A 19,667-nucleotide genomic window follows, 5' to 3' on the forward strand; every position below is an offset into this window, starting at 1 on the left:
TGTCATTGCTGCAGAGACAGAATAGAGATACTTCCCTCCTGCTCCCCTTACTTGATGCTGCCTGTCTTTCCTGTCTGCGCATGCACCTCCTTCCATCCACAGAGAGATTTCTGTGTATGTATTCTGTACACAGCGGCCACCAGCCGTTTTGGAAGTACTCTGGTTTCCCCTCTTTGGCACCCATTATCTCTGCTTCCCTGGGTCTATCATGAAAAGGTGACCATAGAAATGTGCAGGAGAATGGGGGCTATATGTTCCCAGAATTTGGTGGTCATAGGCATCCGGGAACCCCAAAACGATCCCTCAAAACCACATCTGAAGCTGGTGTACAGTTACTGTACACGCACAAGTTCCAAAAAAATGCTTTTTTTGGAACTTGTTGAATGGCATAATTTCTATGACTCCATACTAAAATATAGGGATGGTGGCCACTGTTGGGGGAGAATTGAAACCAGGAGATATCCGTTATATCACCTGCATTACTGGTTTCATGAATGGGTCTGTTATTTGCAGCAGCCCACACAAGGGCGCACGAAGTACAGCTTTTGCCATGGTTGGGGCGGGAAGTGGTCAGCAGCGTCTCCTGTTCATGCTTCTCCAGGAAAGGAGACAGATAATTGGCAAGTACAGTATGACGCACATTTCTGTACCCTTTGTGGCATTTGTGGGTACAATTATAAGTAGATAACTAGTTGTAAGCCTATTACACTTACCCAGTAAAAGTCATTAATGTGGCACATTTACCTTGTGTCCCACCTAGTAAAATACTCTCCCAGCAGAAACATGGTTACAAATATACCTACAGCACCAGTACTTGGTACAATGGCTGTATGGCAGGAGGCACTGATGATACTACACTACAGTATGTAGACAAAAGTGATTGGACACTGACTGCAAATAGATCAATCTTTAATTTCTGTTAGTACTTTGTAGGTCCACCATTTGTAGTAATTACTGCAGATCCCCATCTTGGCAGCTGTCCACAAGTTCCTGGGCAACAGCAGGCAGTATTTTTGCCATTCTGACTCAAGTGCCCTGACCATCTGTGACACTGTAGAAGGTTGAGTCGGTCTAGAATACACCTGTCACTCCAATTCGTCCCAAAGGTTCTCAGTGGGATTAATATCTGGACTCTAAAATGGCCAGTCCATCCGGGTTACCTGCCGATATCGCTGCCGTCCTGTAGTATGCTAATGTAGGAAGGAACAGTATTGTTCCACCCTTAATTAACATCGCTCAATGTGTACCCAGGTACCAATATAGCTTCCCGTTGCTTATTCTTTGTAGTCTTTTTCTTTTTCTCATGGGAGTTTTGTTGTAAGAAGGGGCTATGTAGGGGCTTGTACAATTTCCTTTTAGTCTCTGAATCTGAACTGCTAGTATGTTTTTTCGATCCAGTTATTGTGGTGGTTGCTGTTGGCTAATAGCATGTTGCAGTCCTTATTTTTCATGTGGGTTGTTGTTTTGAGTGTATTTTTCTGAGTGATGATTTCCAAATCTGGGAAAACTACCAGTTTTTGTATACTGTATATTGATATACTCATGTTATCCCAGGGAACTGTGAGTAACCCACATACAGTACTCCAGATTGTTAGACAGACATTAGGTCAACAGGGTCAAAAGGTCGGCATAAAAAAGGTTGACAGTACAAAAGGTCGACAGGGTCAAAAGGTCGACATGAAAATGGTCAAGACAGGGGGGAAAAAAGGTAGACACCATGTTTTTTGTGGTTTGTGTGGATGGTTTTGTCAACCCACACCCGAATATTAATAAATTTCTACCCCAAAAATGACTCCTGGCTGTAGGAGGCCCGTTGATAGAAGAATAATTTAATACTGACTAGACAGCAGTTACTGTACATGGGGGGGGGGGGGGGGGTCATTCCGAGTTGTTCGCTCGCTAGCGGTTTTTAGCAGCCGTGCAAACGCTATGCCACCGCCCACTGGGAGTGTATTTTAGCTTAGCATAAGTGCGAACGGTTGTATCACAGAGCGGCTACAAACATTTTTTTGTGCAGTTTCAGAGTAGCTCAAAACCTACTCGGCGCTTGCGATCACTACAGACTATTCAGTTCAGGATTTGACGTCACACACCCACCCAGCGTTCGCCCAGCCACGCCTGCGTTTTTCCTCACACTCCCTGAAAACGGTCAGTTGCCACCCAGAAACGCCCACTTCATGTCAATCACTCTGCGGCAAGCAGTGCGACTGAAATGCATCGCTAGACCCTGTGTAAAATGACATTGTTCTTTGTGCCCGGACGTCACGCGTGCACATTGCGCCGCATGCGCAGAACTGCCGTTTTTTTAGCCTGATCACTGCACTGCGAACAAATGCAGCTAGCGATCAACTCGGAATGACCCCCCCATGATCTTTGTGAGTGCTGTGTATTTTAATTCATTAATTAAATAGCTATGATGGAAAGGAAGGCACGTAGTAATCCTACATGGTTAATATTCTGTTCTTATGTAAATTTTGTACATTAATGCAGTGTCTCTTATTTCTGTAGGATCAATGATATATCTAACCTCTGCGCAGAACTGACAGCTTGCTGCACAGTACTCAGCTCAGAATGGCTGGGAGTACTGAAGGCTCTGTGTTGCTCCTCCAATCACGTGTGGGGCTTTAATGATTTACTCTGCAGTGTGGATGTAAGTTTCAAAAGCATATACTTATTAATCCATGTCAATAACGTAAAATCCCAGTTTTTTTTATGGGACCCATATACTCTTAAAACCACATTAGCACCCAGTTTATGAAAAAGACATTGCATTTATATGACTGTAACTGTAGTTGTGCTGCATGGTAACAACATTTTATAACCACAACATATTTTGTTGTAATAATCCAAACACAAGTACTTCCATTAAGCTCAAGCTTTACTGAGTGCAGAACATAGTTGACCTGCGTTTTCCTTAAAGCACAGTACTAGCTGTCTGGTGATTGGGTAGAATGAATGGATTAGAGAACATGTGACTAGTGTGTGTCTACTGTATCTCACTTTTACTTCTACTTGGTGCGCCAGTGCCATCAATCCTCAGAATGTGACTAACGATGCAAGTAACATGTACCTTTCCATTTGCCACACCTGTTCATTCTGCTTTTCTTCCTGCTTTGCAGGTTAGTGATCTTTCATTTCACGACTCACTGGCCACTTTTGTTGCTGTTCTAATAGCACGGCACTGCTTTTCACTGGAAGATTTGGTGCAGCATGTCGCTCTTCCATCCCTCCTGGCTGCAGGTAGCATCGCTGAATACTATGTCTGTCTAACATTACATAATTCAGCGTATGAATTTTATACCAGTAAGGGGTAACATAAGTTAGCATTACTACTGTAGCTGTAAGTATTTCTGTAACTGCCTGTGTCCTACGGGCATTATTACTGTTATAGCATGTCCTTTGTACAAACTGTCATTTAGTTGTTGAGATACAGTATGTAACGTGTACAAGTGTACGTCCCTACCAGTTCTCCATCCTTATTCACTAACTATCTCTGATGGTCACGGAGTTTAAATCATCCTCATTCATTTATTCAATCAATCAATCAATCAATCAATCAATCAATCAATCATTCTAATACTGCCCTTGTTCAAATTATGGTCTTTGGAAATATTTCCACTCAGGAGGCCAGACTGGTTTTCTAAACTAACTATAGAGAACACTGTACTGTAAGCAATGTCTCTGGTAGCCCAATATCCTATACATACTGTATTATACATAAGTACATGTAAACCATGGCTGGTTAAACCAAATGGGCTGTTTTTTTAAAACACTTTTTTTTTAATTTATTTATCTGTGACTACCGGCACGGCACACTGACTTCTTAAAAAAAACCTTTCATAAGGGAATATGACAGGCATTATTCCATGTTCTTGTGGCCTTCATTTGAGTGAGCTGAACAAAGGCAGCAAAGTCACACAGACAACAGAGAAATAGGGAGGGTGATACAGATCAGAAAGGTACTAAGGGGATCACTCAGACCTGATCGCACGCAGGCTATTTTTTTGCAATGCAGCGATCAGGTAGTCACCGCCTACAGGGGAGGGGGTAATCGCTGTGCAGAGGTACGAACGCTTGTGCAGAGAGCTGCACAAACTAAGATTTGTGCAGTCTCTGCACAGCTCAGGACTTACTCAGCCGCTGCGATGATCCTTTATGGAGCTGACGTCAGGAACCCTACCTGGAAACAGCCGGGCACGCCTGTGTTTTCCTGGACACTCCCTGAAAACGGTGAGTTGCCGCCCACGAACGCCTTCTTTCCTGTCAATCTTCTTGCGATCGCTGGTGTGATCACTTTCTTCGTAAGTTCTGTCGCTGCCTGGCGATCCCCATCGCCAAAGCGCCTGCGTGTTGCAGTGCATGCGCTGTTCAGACCCGACTGCACAGCTGCGAAAAAGGCAGCGTGCGAACGGGTTTGAATGACCCCCTTAATCTGAGTAGCATCAGCTTGAACGTCACAAACTTATCCCTTAACAATCCTATAGGACAGGAGAAAACCACAAGTAACATTCTCAATATTAAAGTGTAAACAACTCCAACACATTAAAGAGGCAATACACAGAGAAACACTTAACAGTTTAATCTCTTACATGTTTATTTTAATTCAAAACCTTCAGTCCTATTGAGATGTCTCTGAGTGTACTCTGTGTTTGTTTTAATATGTTTAGCCTATCTACATACAGTATATTCAGATATATTAGGAATAATAAGCAGTAAAAAACTGGGTTTATTGAAAGATGTAGAATAAATAATATAAAAGCTTAATAACTTTGGATTGTTAATGTTAGAAATCATTAAAACATGGTTGATCAAGGTTTTTAATACATTGCAATGTCTAGCAAAGCAGGATTCAACATTTTTTTTTTTAATATATATATATATATATATTAAAAAATGTATGCAAAAAATAAAACCTGCTTTAAACCTGGGTTTTTTTTCAAACCCCGATGTAATATATTTTTTATTGTGCATGTTCATTTTTCATGATGTCACTTTATAAGTCATATATACTATATTATTAACAATAGTCAGTGAGGAAAATTACATTTTTGGCTGCAAAGAATTCAATGTGATATTTCTTTCTACCTCTCAAGGAAGGGTTCATCCATCTTTCAAGCATTTGAATGCATTTGCTTATTTTTACAAATGTATATTTTAGGCACCTAGGGCCGGATGTAATGCAATGCGAGAAGGCCTGAGCTCTGAGATTACGGGCAAACTCATAAGGTGTTTTTTTTTTTAAAGCGGCAATCATTTACAAGGCAAAAGCAACCTAGTTTTGCCTTGAAAATGGTTGCCGCTTAAAAAAAAAAAAAAAAAGTACGAGCACGTCCGAAATCACAGAGCTCCGGCTGTCTCTCACTGCACTACATCCGTCCCAAAGAGTCCAAATGAATCACTAAGGCTGTGAAGTTATTAGACGTTATTATGCATGCATTAATGTTAAAATCCCTGAAACATTTTACATACAATGCACTTTAGCGAGGAAACACCCCAGTATTACTGTATGTAGAGCATGTCAAATGCACATGCTAGAATCTGCTTTGTAATGTGTTTAATAATTATACATCAGATAAATAATTAGCATTGCTGTTCTGTCACCACCATTTCCACATGGCATTTACAGAAAGAGAAATTTCTGAATGAAATTACCCAGCCCCCTCAGAAACTAAGGGTGTGTACACACGGTGAGATCCTTGCTATGCCCGCTTTTCACTTGCGATTTCCCTTGAACTCCCTGGAGCCCAGATAGCACAGATTTTGACTAACTTTTCTTGAGATATGGACTATGTGTGCTTACGATTTTGGCTTATGCGAGATGTCATTGACATGTGAGATGAACTAGATAGTACACCGATCTAGCAAGGATTGACTTGCCTGCACAGTCTATCTTTTCTTGCGATGCCGACCTGGCGGGACCACGCATCGGGATTGAATCGGGATCACAAGGTGCGATCTGCGCTAACTTTTCTTGCGATTTTGACTATATAGTCAAAATCGAAAGAAAATATCTTATTGTGTGTACACACCCTAAATTTTATATTATATCTGCCTTATTTAATTTATAAATATGTGTTTGTTAAACAGTGAGCACAGTGAAAAGCAAAAAATGTACCATCAATATAAACATTTCAATACGATTTTTTTCATAAATTAAAATCCACTTCTCTCAGTGTGTGAGTGGTAAACAGATACCTGATGATGAGTCTTTCCTCATAGCTTGTGGTGATCCAGATGCTGAGCCTGGTGCCAGAATGACGTGCCGCCTTCTCCTACAGCTACTGAGAACACCTCAGGTCTGCTCATTTGGGCCAACAAGTGGTGAGTTTGTGCTTCCAATCAAACAGCCAAAATAATTCAAATGTTTTACTGTTATTGTTTGTGAAGCCTAAGGGGTATATTCAATTAAAGTCAGATCCATTCCGACATGCGCTTGTTGGAATGGATCCGACAAGCCCTATTCAATGAGCAGCCAAATCCGACTGTTGGATTTGCCTGTTCCTGGTGTCCTGTCCTGCTGCTGAGGTCAGCAGCTGCCAGGTGCGCTGTCAGCGACGGTGAAGGTGGGGAGCTGTCAGCGGCGGTGAAGGTGGGGAGCTGTCAGTGGCGTCTGGGGTGCGCTGACGGGAGTGAGGAGCCTGGCCAGGGGAATGCCCTGCTCAAGCCGACTTTTTTTAAAGTCTGATTGAGATTGTTGGAAACGGGACCAAAACCTGTCGAATTTGGTCCCATTTCCGACAGAAGCACGCAGATCGACAGCTATTCCACCGATCCACGTGCTTTCCGACAAGTTGAATACCCCGACTTGTTGGAACAAAAAGCCAGGGATTGAATAGGTCGGAACCCCTTCCGACCTGAAAAAGTTGAAAACTGACGTCTTTACGACAAGACAGCAGTTTCGACAGCAATTGAATATACCCCTAATTCTCCGGACATGTATAAAAAAAAACCCTGGCGCATCTTGCTAAAGTTTTGTATGCAAGTTTATTAACTGTACTACAGTAGACAGTGTGTTTTTTTGTTTAAGGTTTCTGATAATTTATGATACATTGTATACTTTGAATCCATATTTTCATTTTTTAAAGCAAGCTAACTTTATTTTGTAGAGCATTTTCCTCTTTTCTATGTTGAAGTTACTAATACCATTTTTCCACCACAAACCCGAGTCTGACCTGAAATTTGGAACATGGTTTCAATCCGGAAAGACCCCATTTCCACTGCGGTGCCGGCCTAGGTTATTCACGGGTCGGTACCATTCACACTGCACATGGGCGCAGTCTCTCTTCTTGGGTATTACATCATCTGTAAGGCAGCTGAGAAATCCGTCTCTCCCCATGCTGTAAATGGGATCCGGGTCGGATGAGCCAGGTTACCAGTTTACACTGCAACCTTATCCAGGTCCTACCCGTGTCCAGCCCTACTTGCTACCTGGGTTGGTTTCCTGTGGGGAAGGCGGGGGGGGGGGGGGGGTGTTGGAACCCTTTGCTATCGAAAGAAAACTTGGATCAACGGGCCTAATTTTGAGTTGATTGCAGCAGCAAATTTGTTAGCAGTTGGGCAAAACCATGTGCACTGCAGGAGCAGCAGATGTAACGTGTGCAGAGAGAGTTAGATTTGGGTGGGGTGTGTTCAAACTGAAATCTAAATAGCAGTGTAAAAATAAAGCAGCCAGTATTTACCCTGCACAGAAACAATATAACTCACCCAAATCTAACACTCTCTGCACATGTTATATCTGCCCCTCCTGCTCTGCACATGGTTTTGCCCAATTGCTAACAAACTTGCTGCTGTGATCAACTCAGAATTACCCCCAATGTGCGTTCACGTGCAAAAAACTGGGTTTTTGAAGACAGTGGGAAAGGGGTGCTAGTCTGCATGCAGAGCTAACTCTGAAGTGGATAAGCAGTTTCTCACTCTGTATAATAATCCCTTTATTTCCTACAAGCGCCCTCCTGTTAATCTTATTTATACACAATAATATTCTCAAAATGCAATACCTTGTAAGCATGCCATAATGGCTTTTACTTGGGCCTATACTGGAGCGTTTCTATAGAGGTGGAGGCCTGTGTGCAGGCTCCAGCTGAGCCCCCTCCTCTCTAGTCGGCAGCGCTGTGTAGAATCTGGGCAGTAAGGTCCCTAGGGGACCCTAGCGCTGTCCCAGAGTCTACAGCGCATGCGCAGATCTCCGGGAAAATGGCGCGGATGCCATTTTCCCAGTGACTTCCCTACTGTGCATGCGCGAAACACCGGGAAAATGGCACCGCGCCATTTTCCCAGTGATTTCGGCAGCGCTTCTGCTGCGCCGCGGGACTTCGGAGGGGAAGTATTTCTATTAATGGGTGCAGGGTGTGTGGTGTGGGCCCCCCTGGACCCCCGGGGCTCGTGTGCACCGCACACACTGCACCCATTATAAATACGCTAGTGAGTCTATAAGACGGATGGAAGGAGGATCAAAAAAGCAGCTAAATTGAGCAAAATTTATAAATTCAGCTTGGGAGAAGTGGGGCACTGCAATAAAATATTTAGCTAGGTGATGGTGCAGATTTAGAAGAGTCTTGCACAGCAGACAGGTTTTACGTCATACCTCACTGTCACTCACCAAGTGATTTTATTTTATTTTTTTAAACTCTTTATTTATAATAGGAGAAACAGTCAAATGCGCGAAATACAATTAGGCGTATAACAAAATACAAAAGGTTCTCCTAAAAATTTTCCAGGAATAAATTCAACACATAAGAAGGGGGGGTCCCACAAGGGGGGGGGGGGGACGACGACAGACGAACAGGGAAGAAAAAAAAAAGGGGAGCAGCAGAAGAGGGAGAGGAGGAAACGGGGAGGAGAAGGAGAAAAAAGCAAACACAATCAGGCCATACCAGGCCGATCTAAGCCATATTTAAAAAGGTATACCAAACATATCCATATGCAGTGTGTGAATATAACAGTATAAAAGTGTACATGTAAAAAAGTTACTTCCCGTCCACCGAGAGACTGCTAGGAATGGCAGGTAAGCATCCGGAGGGAGGAGCCAGGCGCAGCGCGGCAGACAGATCCAGAAGGTCCGATCAGGGGGGCAGTCAGAGTATCAAGTAGGGGGGGACATCTTGAGCAACCAAGGGCTCCACACTAGTTCAAATTTGTGTGGACAGTCATGCAGGTAGCAAGTGATCCTTTCCATGTTAGCCACAAACCAAATTTAATTATTTAGCGCAGAAACAGTAGGGGCATCGGGAAATTTCCAGTTCTTGGCTATCAAGGATTTAGCTGCCACCATTATGTGGGAAAACGGCTTATTCAGGGGCGGGTCAAGATCCGGGTATGGCCGCGCCAACAAAAATATCCAAGGATCCAACCCGAGAGGAAGGCCAGAGAGGGACTTCAATAATTCAAGCACCGTATTCCAAAATTGAGCTATACGGGGGCAAGTCCACCAAATATGGAGGAGGGTTCCCCAATGCCCACATCCTCACCAACAAACCGGGGTGGCAGAAGGGAACATCCTAGACAATTTATCCGGGGTATAATACCACCGGTAATACAATTTATAGGATGTTTCCTTAAGTCTAGTTGAGATAGAGCTTTTAGCAATGCCCTCTCGTACCTCCTCCCAACAGGCATCATCCGGTGGGGGGCCCAGGTCCCTCTCCCACTCCCGCTCATGGCGAGTCTGCGGGCCCGAGGAAGCCCCAACTAACATTGAGTATATTAGCGAAAATAGACCTCTACATACAGGTTTCGTGGTGCAGAGCGATTCAAAGGGGGTGAGATCCCGCTGGACTTCGGGTTGAGGTAGGGAGAGTAGGAAATGTCTGATCTGGAAGTATTCAAAGAAGGGAGGGGAGAGAGTGGAAAACTTACATTTGATATCGGTTATCGTCATCCAGCTATCCTGGAGGCGGAGATCATGTACCACATGGACACCCGCACTAAACCAAGGGGTGAAACGAAGGGTTGAAACCCCGGCTGGAAAAGCAGGATTATCCCATAGGGGGGTGAGAGGGGAGCAGGGGGAGGACAATTTATATTTCGTGAGGGAGTTATGCCAGATAGATGGAATTTGAGAGACGGAGAAGAGTCCGCCAGAGTGAGCTGGTACGGTTTGCCCAGGCCCCAAAGCGAAGCCAATGAACGGATCCCCAGGGAGAGAGCCGCCATGTCCACCCAGGCAATAGAGCCACGGGGCACAAAGGAAGCCACTATTTGGCTCAGGTGACTAGCCAGGTAATAAAACCTGACATCCGGGAATCCCCGGCCACCTGCTGAACGAGGGAGTCGGAGAACTGCAAAAGCTATTCTTGGAGGTTTATCGTTCCATACAAACTTCACAAATGAGGCCTGGGCATCCCTAAGAACTCTTTCCGGGACCTTGACAGGTAAAGTTTGAAAGAGGTAGAGAAGTTGCGGCATGACTGTCATTTTGAGGGCAACTATCCTACCCAGCCAGGATATGATATGGGACTTCCATCTCAACAGGTCACCTTTGATCTTAGCGAACATGCGCGGGAAGTTTTCAGAATATAGGGAGCTATAGTGAGATGTGATATAGACTCCTAAGTACTTGATCTTATTGGTTTGCCAGCAAAGGTCATAGGAAGCCTGTAGATCACGTTTAAGGTCTCCTGAAACATGTAATAACATGGCTTCAGATTTAACAAAATTAATTTTATATCCCGATAGGGATTTATACTCCTCTATAATCTGATATAAGGCGGGGAATGAAGACCGTGGCTGAGTGAGGGACAGCAGTACATCGTCTGCAAAAAGCGAGATCTTAAACTCCTGAGAGCCCACCTTCACTCCCCGGATTCTACCAGAGTTCCTTATCACAGCCGCCAGGGGTTCTATGACCATAGCGGACACCAGGGGGGAGAGAGGGCAACCCTGTCTTGTACCGTTGGACAGTGGGAAGGGAGCGGACAGCACTCCGTTGGTGAGGACCTTAGCTATAGGGGAGGAGTAGAGGGCAGAGACCCCCGTCAAAAATTCAGCCGATATCCCAAACGCCTACATGGTCTGAAACAAGAAGGGCCACGATATACGGTCGAACGCCTTCTCAGCGTCTAGTGAAAGGACAATAGACGGGGTGTGTCTGCAGTTCAGTCGTTGTATTAGATCTATTGCTCTTCTAGTGTCATCCCTGGCCTACGGCCAGGAATAAAACCTACTTGATCATAATGTATCAGGCCAGGGAGCACGCCATTGAGAAGGGTAGCTAAAATTTTGGCATAGAGCTTAATGTCCAAATTCAAAAGGGATATCGGCCGATAGCTAGCGCAATCTCGAGGGTCTCTACCCTCTTTGTGGATAACTATTATTCTGGCTTCCTGCATGGTGCTCGGGAATGGGGTGCCATGCAGTACAGCATTGAACAATTCTCTGAGACGTGGGATTAAGATGGGAGCAAATGTCTTATAATATGATGCCGAGAAGCCATCGGGCCCTGGAGCCTTGGAAGATTTAAAGGACTTCAGGAAGGCAGCAATTTCCTCATCTGTTATATCACTGTTTAATTCTGAAGAAGCATCGTCAGACAGTTTGGGGAGTTTAGCCTTACGCAAGAATTCCGAGATTAAGATATCTGAGGGGCCAGAACCTGGATTGACAGGATTTAAATTGTAGAGCTGAGCATAAAACTCCTGAAATGCTTTATTAATGGCATCCGGGGTATACGTGATCTCGCCTGACGCAGTATGCACCGCCAGGATATTATTCCGAGAGCGTTGTGCTCGTAGGCGGGATGCCAGCATCCTATCCGCTTTATCTCCCTTCTCATAGAAGGACTGGTTAAGCCTCTGGAGGGTCTTAGCCGTGCGCTCTGACAAGAAAAGAGAACTCAACCGCGCCCTCAGCAAAATCTCTAAATTGGCAAGGGTAGGGGAGAGCTTGTGTTGTCTTTCAAGCACCTGCAGTCTAGTGGATAAGGAGAGGAAATTCAATTCCTGTGACTTTTTATACCTAGCAGATTGGCTTATTAAATGACCACGGAGAACAGCTTTATGCGCTTCCCATAATATGATAGGTGAGGTCTCAGGGAGGTCGTTGAGTAAAAAATAATCAGTAATGTGACCTTTAATCAAATCAGTAATTTCTGGATTATGTAATAGGGAGTCATTTAACCGCCAAGAGGCGGGAGGGGGGCGGGGAGCAATAGAGTGGAGCTCAGCAGTGATTGGACAATGGTCCGACCATACCATAGGAAGTATACGGGTAGACTTCAGTTTAGCGGAAAGGTCCCAGCTGAGTAGGATCATATCGATCCTAGAGTAGGATTTATGTACAGGGGAGTAGAAAGTGTAATCTCTAGTAAGAGGGTCAGTGAGTCTAAAGGAATCAAATAGTAATTGAAGCTTCAAAAGATCTAACAGTGCGAGAGATCCCGGGGATGGGCGTTTGGGGGTGGAAGGAAGAGAGGGGAGGATCTGTCTAACGAGGCATCCAGGACCTCATTAAAATCACCGGCCACTATGACCTCCCCTTGGCAGAGCCTAGTTATGCATGAGTTCAAACCCCTAAAAAAGGCAGCCTGATTTTGGTTCGGAGCATAGACATTGACAAGGGTACACAGGGTATTGTTAAGCTTCCCAACAAGGATTAGCCATCTACCAGATTTATCTGCATGACTGTCCAACAACTCAAACGTAAGGTGAGCAGCGAGCAAAATGGAAACCCCCCTTTTTTTGTGTGTCGCATCACAAGCATGAAATGTATGTGGAAAGAGTTTAGATTTTAAATCAGGGTGGAGGGACTTTTTAAAGTGGGTTTCCTGCAGGAAAACCAAATCTCCTCTGGCCTGTTTAAGAGAAAGAAAGAGCTTGGTGCGTTTGGTGGGGCTGTTCAAACCTTTAACGTTGTGGGAAAATATCCTAAGGGCCATGACAATCACCTCTCTGGAACGCCACGTCTCCACCCTCCGAACACCGCACCACTGCAATAGACCAAACAGAAAACATCATAAACATTAGAAACAAACATGGCAATCAGCAGTCATCAGTGAACGGCTGAGTGAAAGAAAAGAGAACAGGACAGAAAGAGTTCGGGGAAAGCAGGGAAGAGGGGAACGTTGGGGACCAGAAGAAACGACATCTGGTCTAACATGCCGGTCAGGAAATGACAGAGAAAAGCCACTAAGCGACAACAACCGGACTTGGGTATAAGACCCAATAGGGGGGACGCAACCTAGCCAGGCCAGGCGCATTGGGTACAGCGAACACTCAACATGTGTCCTGAGTCCAGGGACCAGTAGCAAAAGGGGAAAAGAACGGGACTTAGTGTCCTAAAACCTAATACCGATTAGGGCAACTAATAACGACGACGAGACTATCCAAGGCTTGAACGAGTCAAGTCTGGGGTAGGTAACAGCGCTAATCTACACCTAGGCAGAGGGCGTCAGGTCCCCCACAGGGGGGGGGGGTCCCACCCCCATAAGCGGGGACGAGACATGATAGATACCTAAGGTGGTCTAATACAAGAAAAAGAGGGGCTTTTGCTCTTGTACGCACACAGAAGGCATGTAGCAGGACGCATCCAAAAATCAAGGCTGGAAAAGAAAGAGACTAAAGAAAGAAGAGATTAGCCCCTCACAACATACGCATAGACAAAAACACAAAACCACAGAATGAAATGACATTGGGACATATACAACATCAGGTGGCAGGGCCAGCGGAAGCAGATTTCCGCGCAGAGGGCACTTTCGTCCAGTCCCGGTTCAAGGATCGTCGAGGAGTGGCAGTCGACTCCATGGGCGAGGCTACATGTGCCCGCTGCGGGGAGACAGATGAAGCCGGTGGAGGGGAGAGGCCCAAGGTGCACAAAAGTCCTTGCGCTTCAGAAAGGTCCCTCGCCGAGTGGAGACGGTTGTGATGCCACACCAAGATGCAAAAGGGGAAACCCCATCTGTAGCGAATGCCATTGTCCCGAAGCACCGAGGTGATAGGTTTGAAATCTTTTCTCTTGATCAGAGTAGCAGGAGCAATGTCTTGGAAAATTTGGAGTGAGTGGCTCAGGAATAGTAAGTTGGAAATCTTCCTAGCTTCTCTGAGGATGGCCTCCTTAGTCGTATAGTAGTGGCATCTCAGGATGACATCCCTAGGTAGAGCAGAGTCTTGTGATCGAGGGCGTAGAGCCCTATGGGCCCTATCTAACAAGAGCTGGTCCTCTGGAGTCGATGGCGATAAATGGACAAACAGTTTTTTGAGGTAATCTTGCAGGGACGTCATATCGACGTCCTCGGGGACGCCTCTAGTGCGCAGATTATTACGTCGCGTCCTGTTGTCCTGGTCTTCTTGATGGTCCAGGATGTGCTGGATCTCCTTATTTAGACCATGAATGGCGTCGCTCATGCCCTGTTGGGTAGTGATCACTTCATCCACTCTAGTCTCCAGGTGGTCCGTTCTGTCTCCAAGTTCGGCAACGTCTGTTTTAAGGGAGGCTATAGCCGTGTGCACCTCCGCCTGTACCGCTTGGATAGATTTCCTTGTCTCCCGTATCTCACGGAAGAGCAGCTGTAGATCTTTCCGGGTCAGCGGGGAGTGGTCTGAATCCTCCGAGTCAGAGACATCAGGGTGCGAGGGGGTTGCCAGACCTGGAGAGGTAGCATGGGAATAGGCAAACTTTTTAATGCTTTGGGTCAGGTCTGCTCCACGTTGTTTTTTGCTATTTCTAGGCATGGTGAAACCCAGAGACCGAACACCTGAGAAAAGCCACTGCAACACGTAGCTAGGTAAATCTCGGTAGCAGAGAGACAGTCCCGTAGTTATTCATACATAGATATCGGTAAAAGGAGGTCCCAAGACTCAGGGCACGTTCCAAAGGGTCACATGTTAAGGGAAGCAAGCTTCATCCAGGCAAAGCAATCCCAGCGAGAAAAGCTGCCAGCAGGTGGAGCTCCAGGGTCAGTTATCATAGAAGGTGTGACACAGCCGGGGCTCTGAAGGCATATAATAGGAACAGAAATACTCCCAGCACGTGGGGCACAGGGGGAGCCCCCTCTGAAATCCCACAGTGTGACGCAGCGTGTACAGTACCCCAACAGTGGGGAAGGGAGCCAGCTAGGATAGGGATAAGGATATGTGCTATAAGGGGTGGGAATCCCTTTTTTATCCCCAAAGCACTATTTTTCCCCCCAAAGATCCCAGGTGACAAGGGGCAAAACCCAGCCCGAGGGGGGCCCCAGCCACGGACCAGCCAGTAGCCAGGGAACCACCCAGTTACCCCCAGCTATCAGGGGAAGCAGGAGCTCCGGTTGCCCTTAATCAAGATGGCCGCTGGCATTAAGGGAGGGCAAAGAATCCTGGGCCCAGCACCTTTTTATACCTTCAGGCCGGGCTCCCCGAGCGCCCGGCGCCAACAAGCACAGTGCCGCTGCAAGAAGGGGGGGCTCAGCCCGCTCCACCGCGGGGACCCCCGATCCGGACCTCGACCGCCAGGAGCACGCGGCAGCCACCGCCGTCCCCTCAGCTCCCGGCACGGCAGGCGGAAGCAGGCCCCGAGGCGGACGACAGGCACGGAGCCTGCTCGCCCGCTCCCCAAAGGACTGACGGGAGGTGAAAACGAGCCTGCCCAGGGGCGGAGGGAGCCGCAGGCAATAGGAGTCCGGGCGCCGGGTAAGTCAGGCGCAGCTTCAGTGCTTCGCGGCGGGGATCGCCAGGTACGGGGCACAGCAGAAATCGAGCCCCCGGCTTCTGGAGGGTGCGCAGGCCCCAACCTGCAAGGAGGTAGGAGGCCTCCTCCGGCTCCGGGACTCTGCTCACCAGGATCAGGGGAGATAAGGACAGGATATAGGGAACAGGGATAGGCTGGAACAGGGCCAAATGAGGTAGTTTTGGGGAGGATTATACAGGAGCTCTCCTCGGGAACGTCTGCCCTGCCTGCCTGCCAAGCCACGCCCCTCAACAAGTGATTTTAATGTCCTATTGAACACAGACAATAGCTCTTAGTGGGCATGATCATGTAAAATAGGGTGCTTCCCTTTTCACACATGGGTGTCCCCACATACACAGGTGCAGTTATAGGCTACTTTAGGTGCCCTCACTCCAATGTATGTAAAATGTACATTTTCTGTGGCTCATGGTCAGTAGCTACTAGGGGGCCACATCCTTTCAAAGAAGCAACACCGTCTTCCTCTTTCACATGTGGGTGCCCTTTGAATTAATGGATACCATGCAGAGGGAGTCTTTGATCTCGAGGTTTCTGTAGTGTAGTGTACATTACCTGGTGATCACACTGATCACTAGGTAATACCTTCTATGCTATCACATAGTATGAAAGAGGGGAATCGATTGCCTTCAGATTGCCAAAGTAGGGGTGAGCAGGGGGTTATGCATCAACGGGAGGGGGTTACCCACAGCAGACATTGGGCCTAATTCAGACCTGATCACTAGGCTGTATTTTCGTACAGCCTGCGATCAGGTCTGAACTGCGCATGCGTATGCACCACAATGCGCAGGCGCATCGGTCTGCAGCGTCGGGGATCGGCGGGCAGCGATGGGATGTGCAAGAAAAGCGATTGCACGGGCATTCGCAAGGTGACTGACAGGAAGAGGCCGTTTGTGGGTGGCAACTGACCATCTTTAAGGCGTGTCCAGAGAGACGCAGGAGGGACCAGACATTTGGAGGGAGGGTTTCTGACGTCAGCTCCGCCCCCGATAATCGCACTGGAAGAGTAAGTCTTGGGCTGTGCAGAGACTGCACAAACTTCTGTTTGTACAGCTCTCCTGCACATGCGATCGCACCCCTGCACAGCGATTTCCCCCTCCCCTGTAGGCGGCGACTACCTGATTGCAGGGGTGCAAAAAACACTTCTTCTTGTCCATCAAAAGCTACCATCTTGATAGTAGGAGCCACAGTCAAGAGATTTACTGGGGTTTTTTTTTATTGTAGTATTTCCACAGGCAAAGTCATCCTATTTCTGTTATTGCTATCTCGGTATGGCAAATGCGGGAAACATTCAATAGAGAAAAGCTTTATTTATTTAAACAAATAATTTTTTCAACTGTGACTAATATAAAAATAATTTTCATTATGCAGTATATGCTCATTCTTAACTAGCCTGGTCGTTCACTAATATCAGCTCTGCAAAACTGCAGGTTATTTCTTACTGTTGCCGTCTAGTATTACAGAGAAAGCTAACGCTCAGCTGCCTTGGTGAGGTTTACATGATAAATTCTTGTGATAGGCTTATATCAGTGATAATCGGTGTCGGACTGGAGCATGAAGGGCCTACCGGGGGAATGCAGTGGTAGAGGCCCATGCATAGGCCGGGGTGTGGCCAGCCACCACATTGGTTTATATATATGCATGATAATGTAGCAGATTAATAACAGCAATGCATGATAGAAAATACACCATAGTCCTGTACATTATAATCGAACATATGCATAATGTATAATTCAAATGCACAGTCTGGAACCTCTTCCCTAGAGGAGGAGGTGGGGCCTCCAGGCAGTAGGGCCCACCGGGGGTTTCCCCTGTACGCCAGACCGACCCTGGTGATAATAACCTCCTATCACATGTTAACAAATAGACCGCTTTGTTTGCTCAATGTGCTTTTTAAAAATACAGTACATATAACTTCTGAACAAAAGCTGTAGGAGATAGTTGTTCTAGATCAAGGATGGGGAACCTTTGGCCCTCCAGCTGTTGCATGCTAAAACTGTTGCAGGGCATGCTGGGATGTGTAGTTCAACAACAGCTCGAGGGCCAAAGGTTCCCCATCCCTGTTCTAGATACTTCAGTACAGACGCAGGTAGAAGCAGTAGGTTTACAAATGATATTGTGCGCTATAACTGCAATCTGTTCTGTGTCTCGGTTTTATGGCTTTCGCAGTAAAAATTAATTGCACTTGTGTTAAGTGACAGCTAACATGTCAGATTCCTGTTCTCCTGTCAGGTCATTTATGATGAAATGGGGGAGGCAGAACTTTGCGTTACAGTGACAGATGTATGATCAGGAGTCATATATATCTTAACCAACAATTATGGCTTTCATATCACATAAAATATACCATAGAAAGTAACTGCTAAAGGAGTCAGCTGGATGTAACAATTTGACAGCTGAACCTTTTTTATGATTCTGCCTACCATGCTGAATATAGACCGAAATGGTCACACAATCAGAATACGCAACTTCTGTAAACATTGGGGCTCTGAGGTTTACAGTTCAAAATTGGAATAATAATGTATGTACTGTACGTGTGTGTTACAGCTTCTTCAAGCCAAAACTTGTTCATAATGAAATTGTAATGTATATTATGAAACAGTGCTGTTATGGTAATTCATAAAAAAATACATTATTTCCTATTTTGAAATATATTAGCCAATGTAAAGTCAAAATGGCAGTCTATAATTTAAGTCTTATCAATATTTTTTTGCTGATAAAAAGCCTGTATATTTAACTTTTAAAAATGGTTTACAAAAATATACATATTTGTTTTACATTAATATACACCAGTAGTATCTGGACATGTAATTCGCCGGTTTGCTAGCTATTATGCCCAGCATTGCAGCGGATATTTCCTACTCTATTTCCCCCCCTTCCCATCTCCCGTCTCGCCCTCTCATATCTGTCCCCGGCAACAGTTGTTGACAGCAGGTTACAGACCTCCATTCGGCTTTCTCCTTCCTTCATTGCATGTAAGTGGGGAGGCTGGAGACCCCTCTCGTCTCTAACAGCCACTGAGATCTGTGAGCAGTGTGAGGGGATGGGGCAGGGTCGGCTCTACCATTAGGCAGCTGCCTAGGGCGTCGGGATCTGTGGGGGCACCACAGAGTCTGCCTATCACAAAATTAAAGATGTCTCTGAAAGAAGCATCTTTGTTGTACGTGATGCAAGTGGTGACCATGGAACTTATTAAGTACTCTTTCATCTGAAGGACTGGGAAGTGGGTATTGGTGGTGGTTAGGGGCAGTAGGCTAAAGATTTGCATAGGGTGCTGAGAGACCTTGCACCGGCCCTGCTTTACTGTAGTGTGCAACTGCTAAACTAACATTTAAGCTCATTATATATTATAGATTTTGACTTTCCACCTTTACAAGACTTGTATCTCTCTGTGTAGTACTATATGTGCACGGACTCAATGCCCTCTGTAAACAATGTGCTGTATGACATATAATGTAATGTAACACCATCACTGATGTCTCTTTAAAGTTCAGTTTGACAGCACAAAGAGACTTCGTCAGCCTTTACTACAGTAAGTGGTGACTTCTCCACATGTTTTGGACTAACAGTCTACGCATCCTGCTAACCAAGGATTTGTTCAACAAGTGAAAATATAGGGTTTTAAGTTTGATGGAGAAGAAGATGACATTTCTTTGGGCCTGCATGTCATAAATGCAACATTATCCTAATTGATAAGCTTCGCTGAGGGTGAAACAGCTGCCTGTAAGGGGAGCTCTGCCCACTATGTGCCCATGTCAATGGAGACAAACCAAATAGTTGAACTTAATGAAGGGCCTAAATTTGGACTGTGATGTGTTTCTGCTGTTTCCACAATGCGCCTAGGCCCTCATTCAAAACGCGATCCAACCGCAATAATTACAAAGACAATGCGAGCGGCGGCAGGAGGCATCAACAAACTCTGCAATCATGCTGAAATTGCAGTGGGGCGACTGCAATTTCAGTGTGGTCGCAGGGGGGGAGGCGGTGGGTAGCATGCTGGGCAGCGTTGCCCTGCG

The 19,667-nt window shown here is 46.0% G+C and overlaps 1 protein-coding gene across 8 annotated transcripts in view; it reads left to right on the plus strand.

Annotated features, from left to right (window-relative positions):
* The window catches only part of MED12L (mediator complex subunit 12L), a 1,138,385-nt gene that overhangs the window by 892,353 nt on the left and 226,365 nt on the right, over positions 1–19,667 (plus strand). For all 8 annotated transcript variants that reach the window (XR_010175887.1, XM_063916060.1, XM_063916058.1 and 5 more), the window contains 3 exons: positions 2,509–2,650; positions 3,120–3,240; positions 6,220–6,321. Coding sequence is in view for 7 of the 8 variants with exons in the window: in XM_063916060.1 (XP_063772130.1) it covers positions 2,509–2,650; positions 3,120–3,240; positions 6,220–6,321 (365 nt within the window). In the remaining variant the exon portion in view is untranslated. The remainder of the gene's footprint in view (positions 1–2,508; positions 2,651–3,119; positions 3,241–6,219; positions 6,322–19,667) is intronic.

Source organism: Pseudophryne corroboree, chromosome 4, assembly GCF_028390025.1.
Source record: "Pseudophryne corroboree isolate aPseCor3 chromosome 4, aPseCor3.hap2, whole genome shotgun sequence".
Lineage (NCBI taxonomy): Eukaryota > Metazoa > Chordata > Amphibia > Anura > Myobatrachidae > Pseudophryne > Pseudophryne corroboree.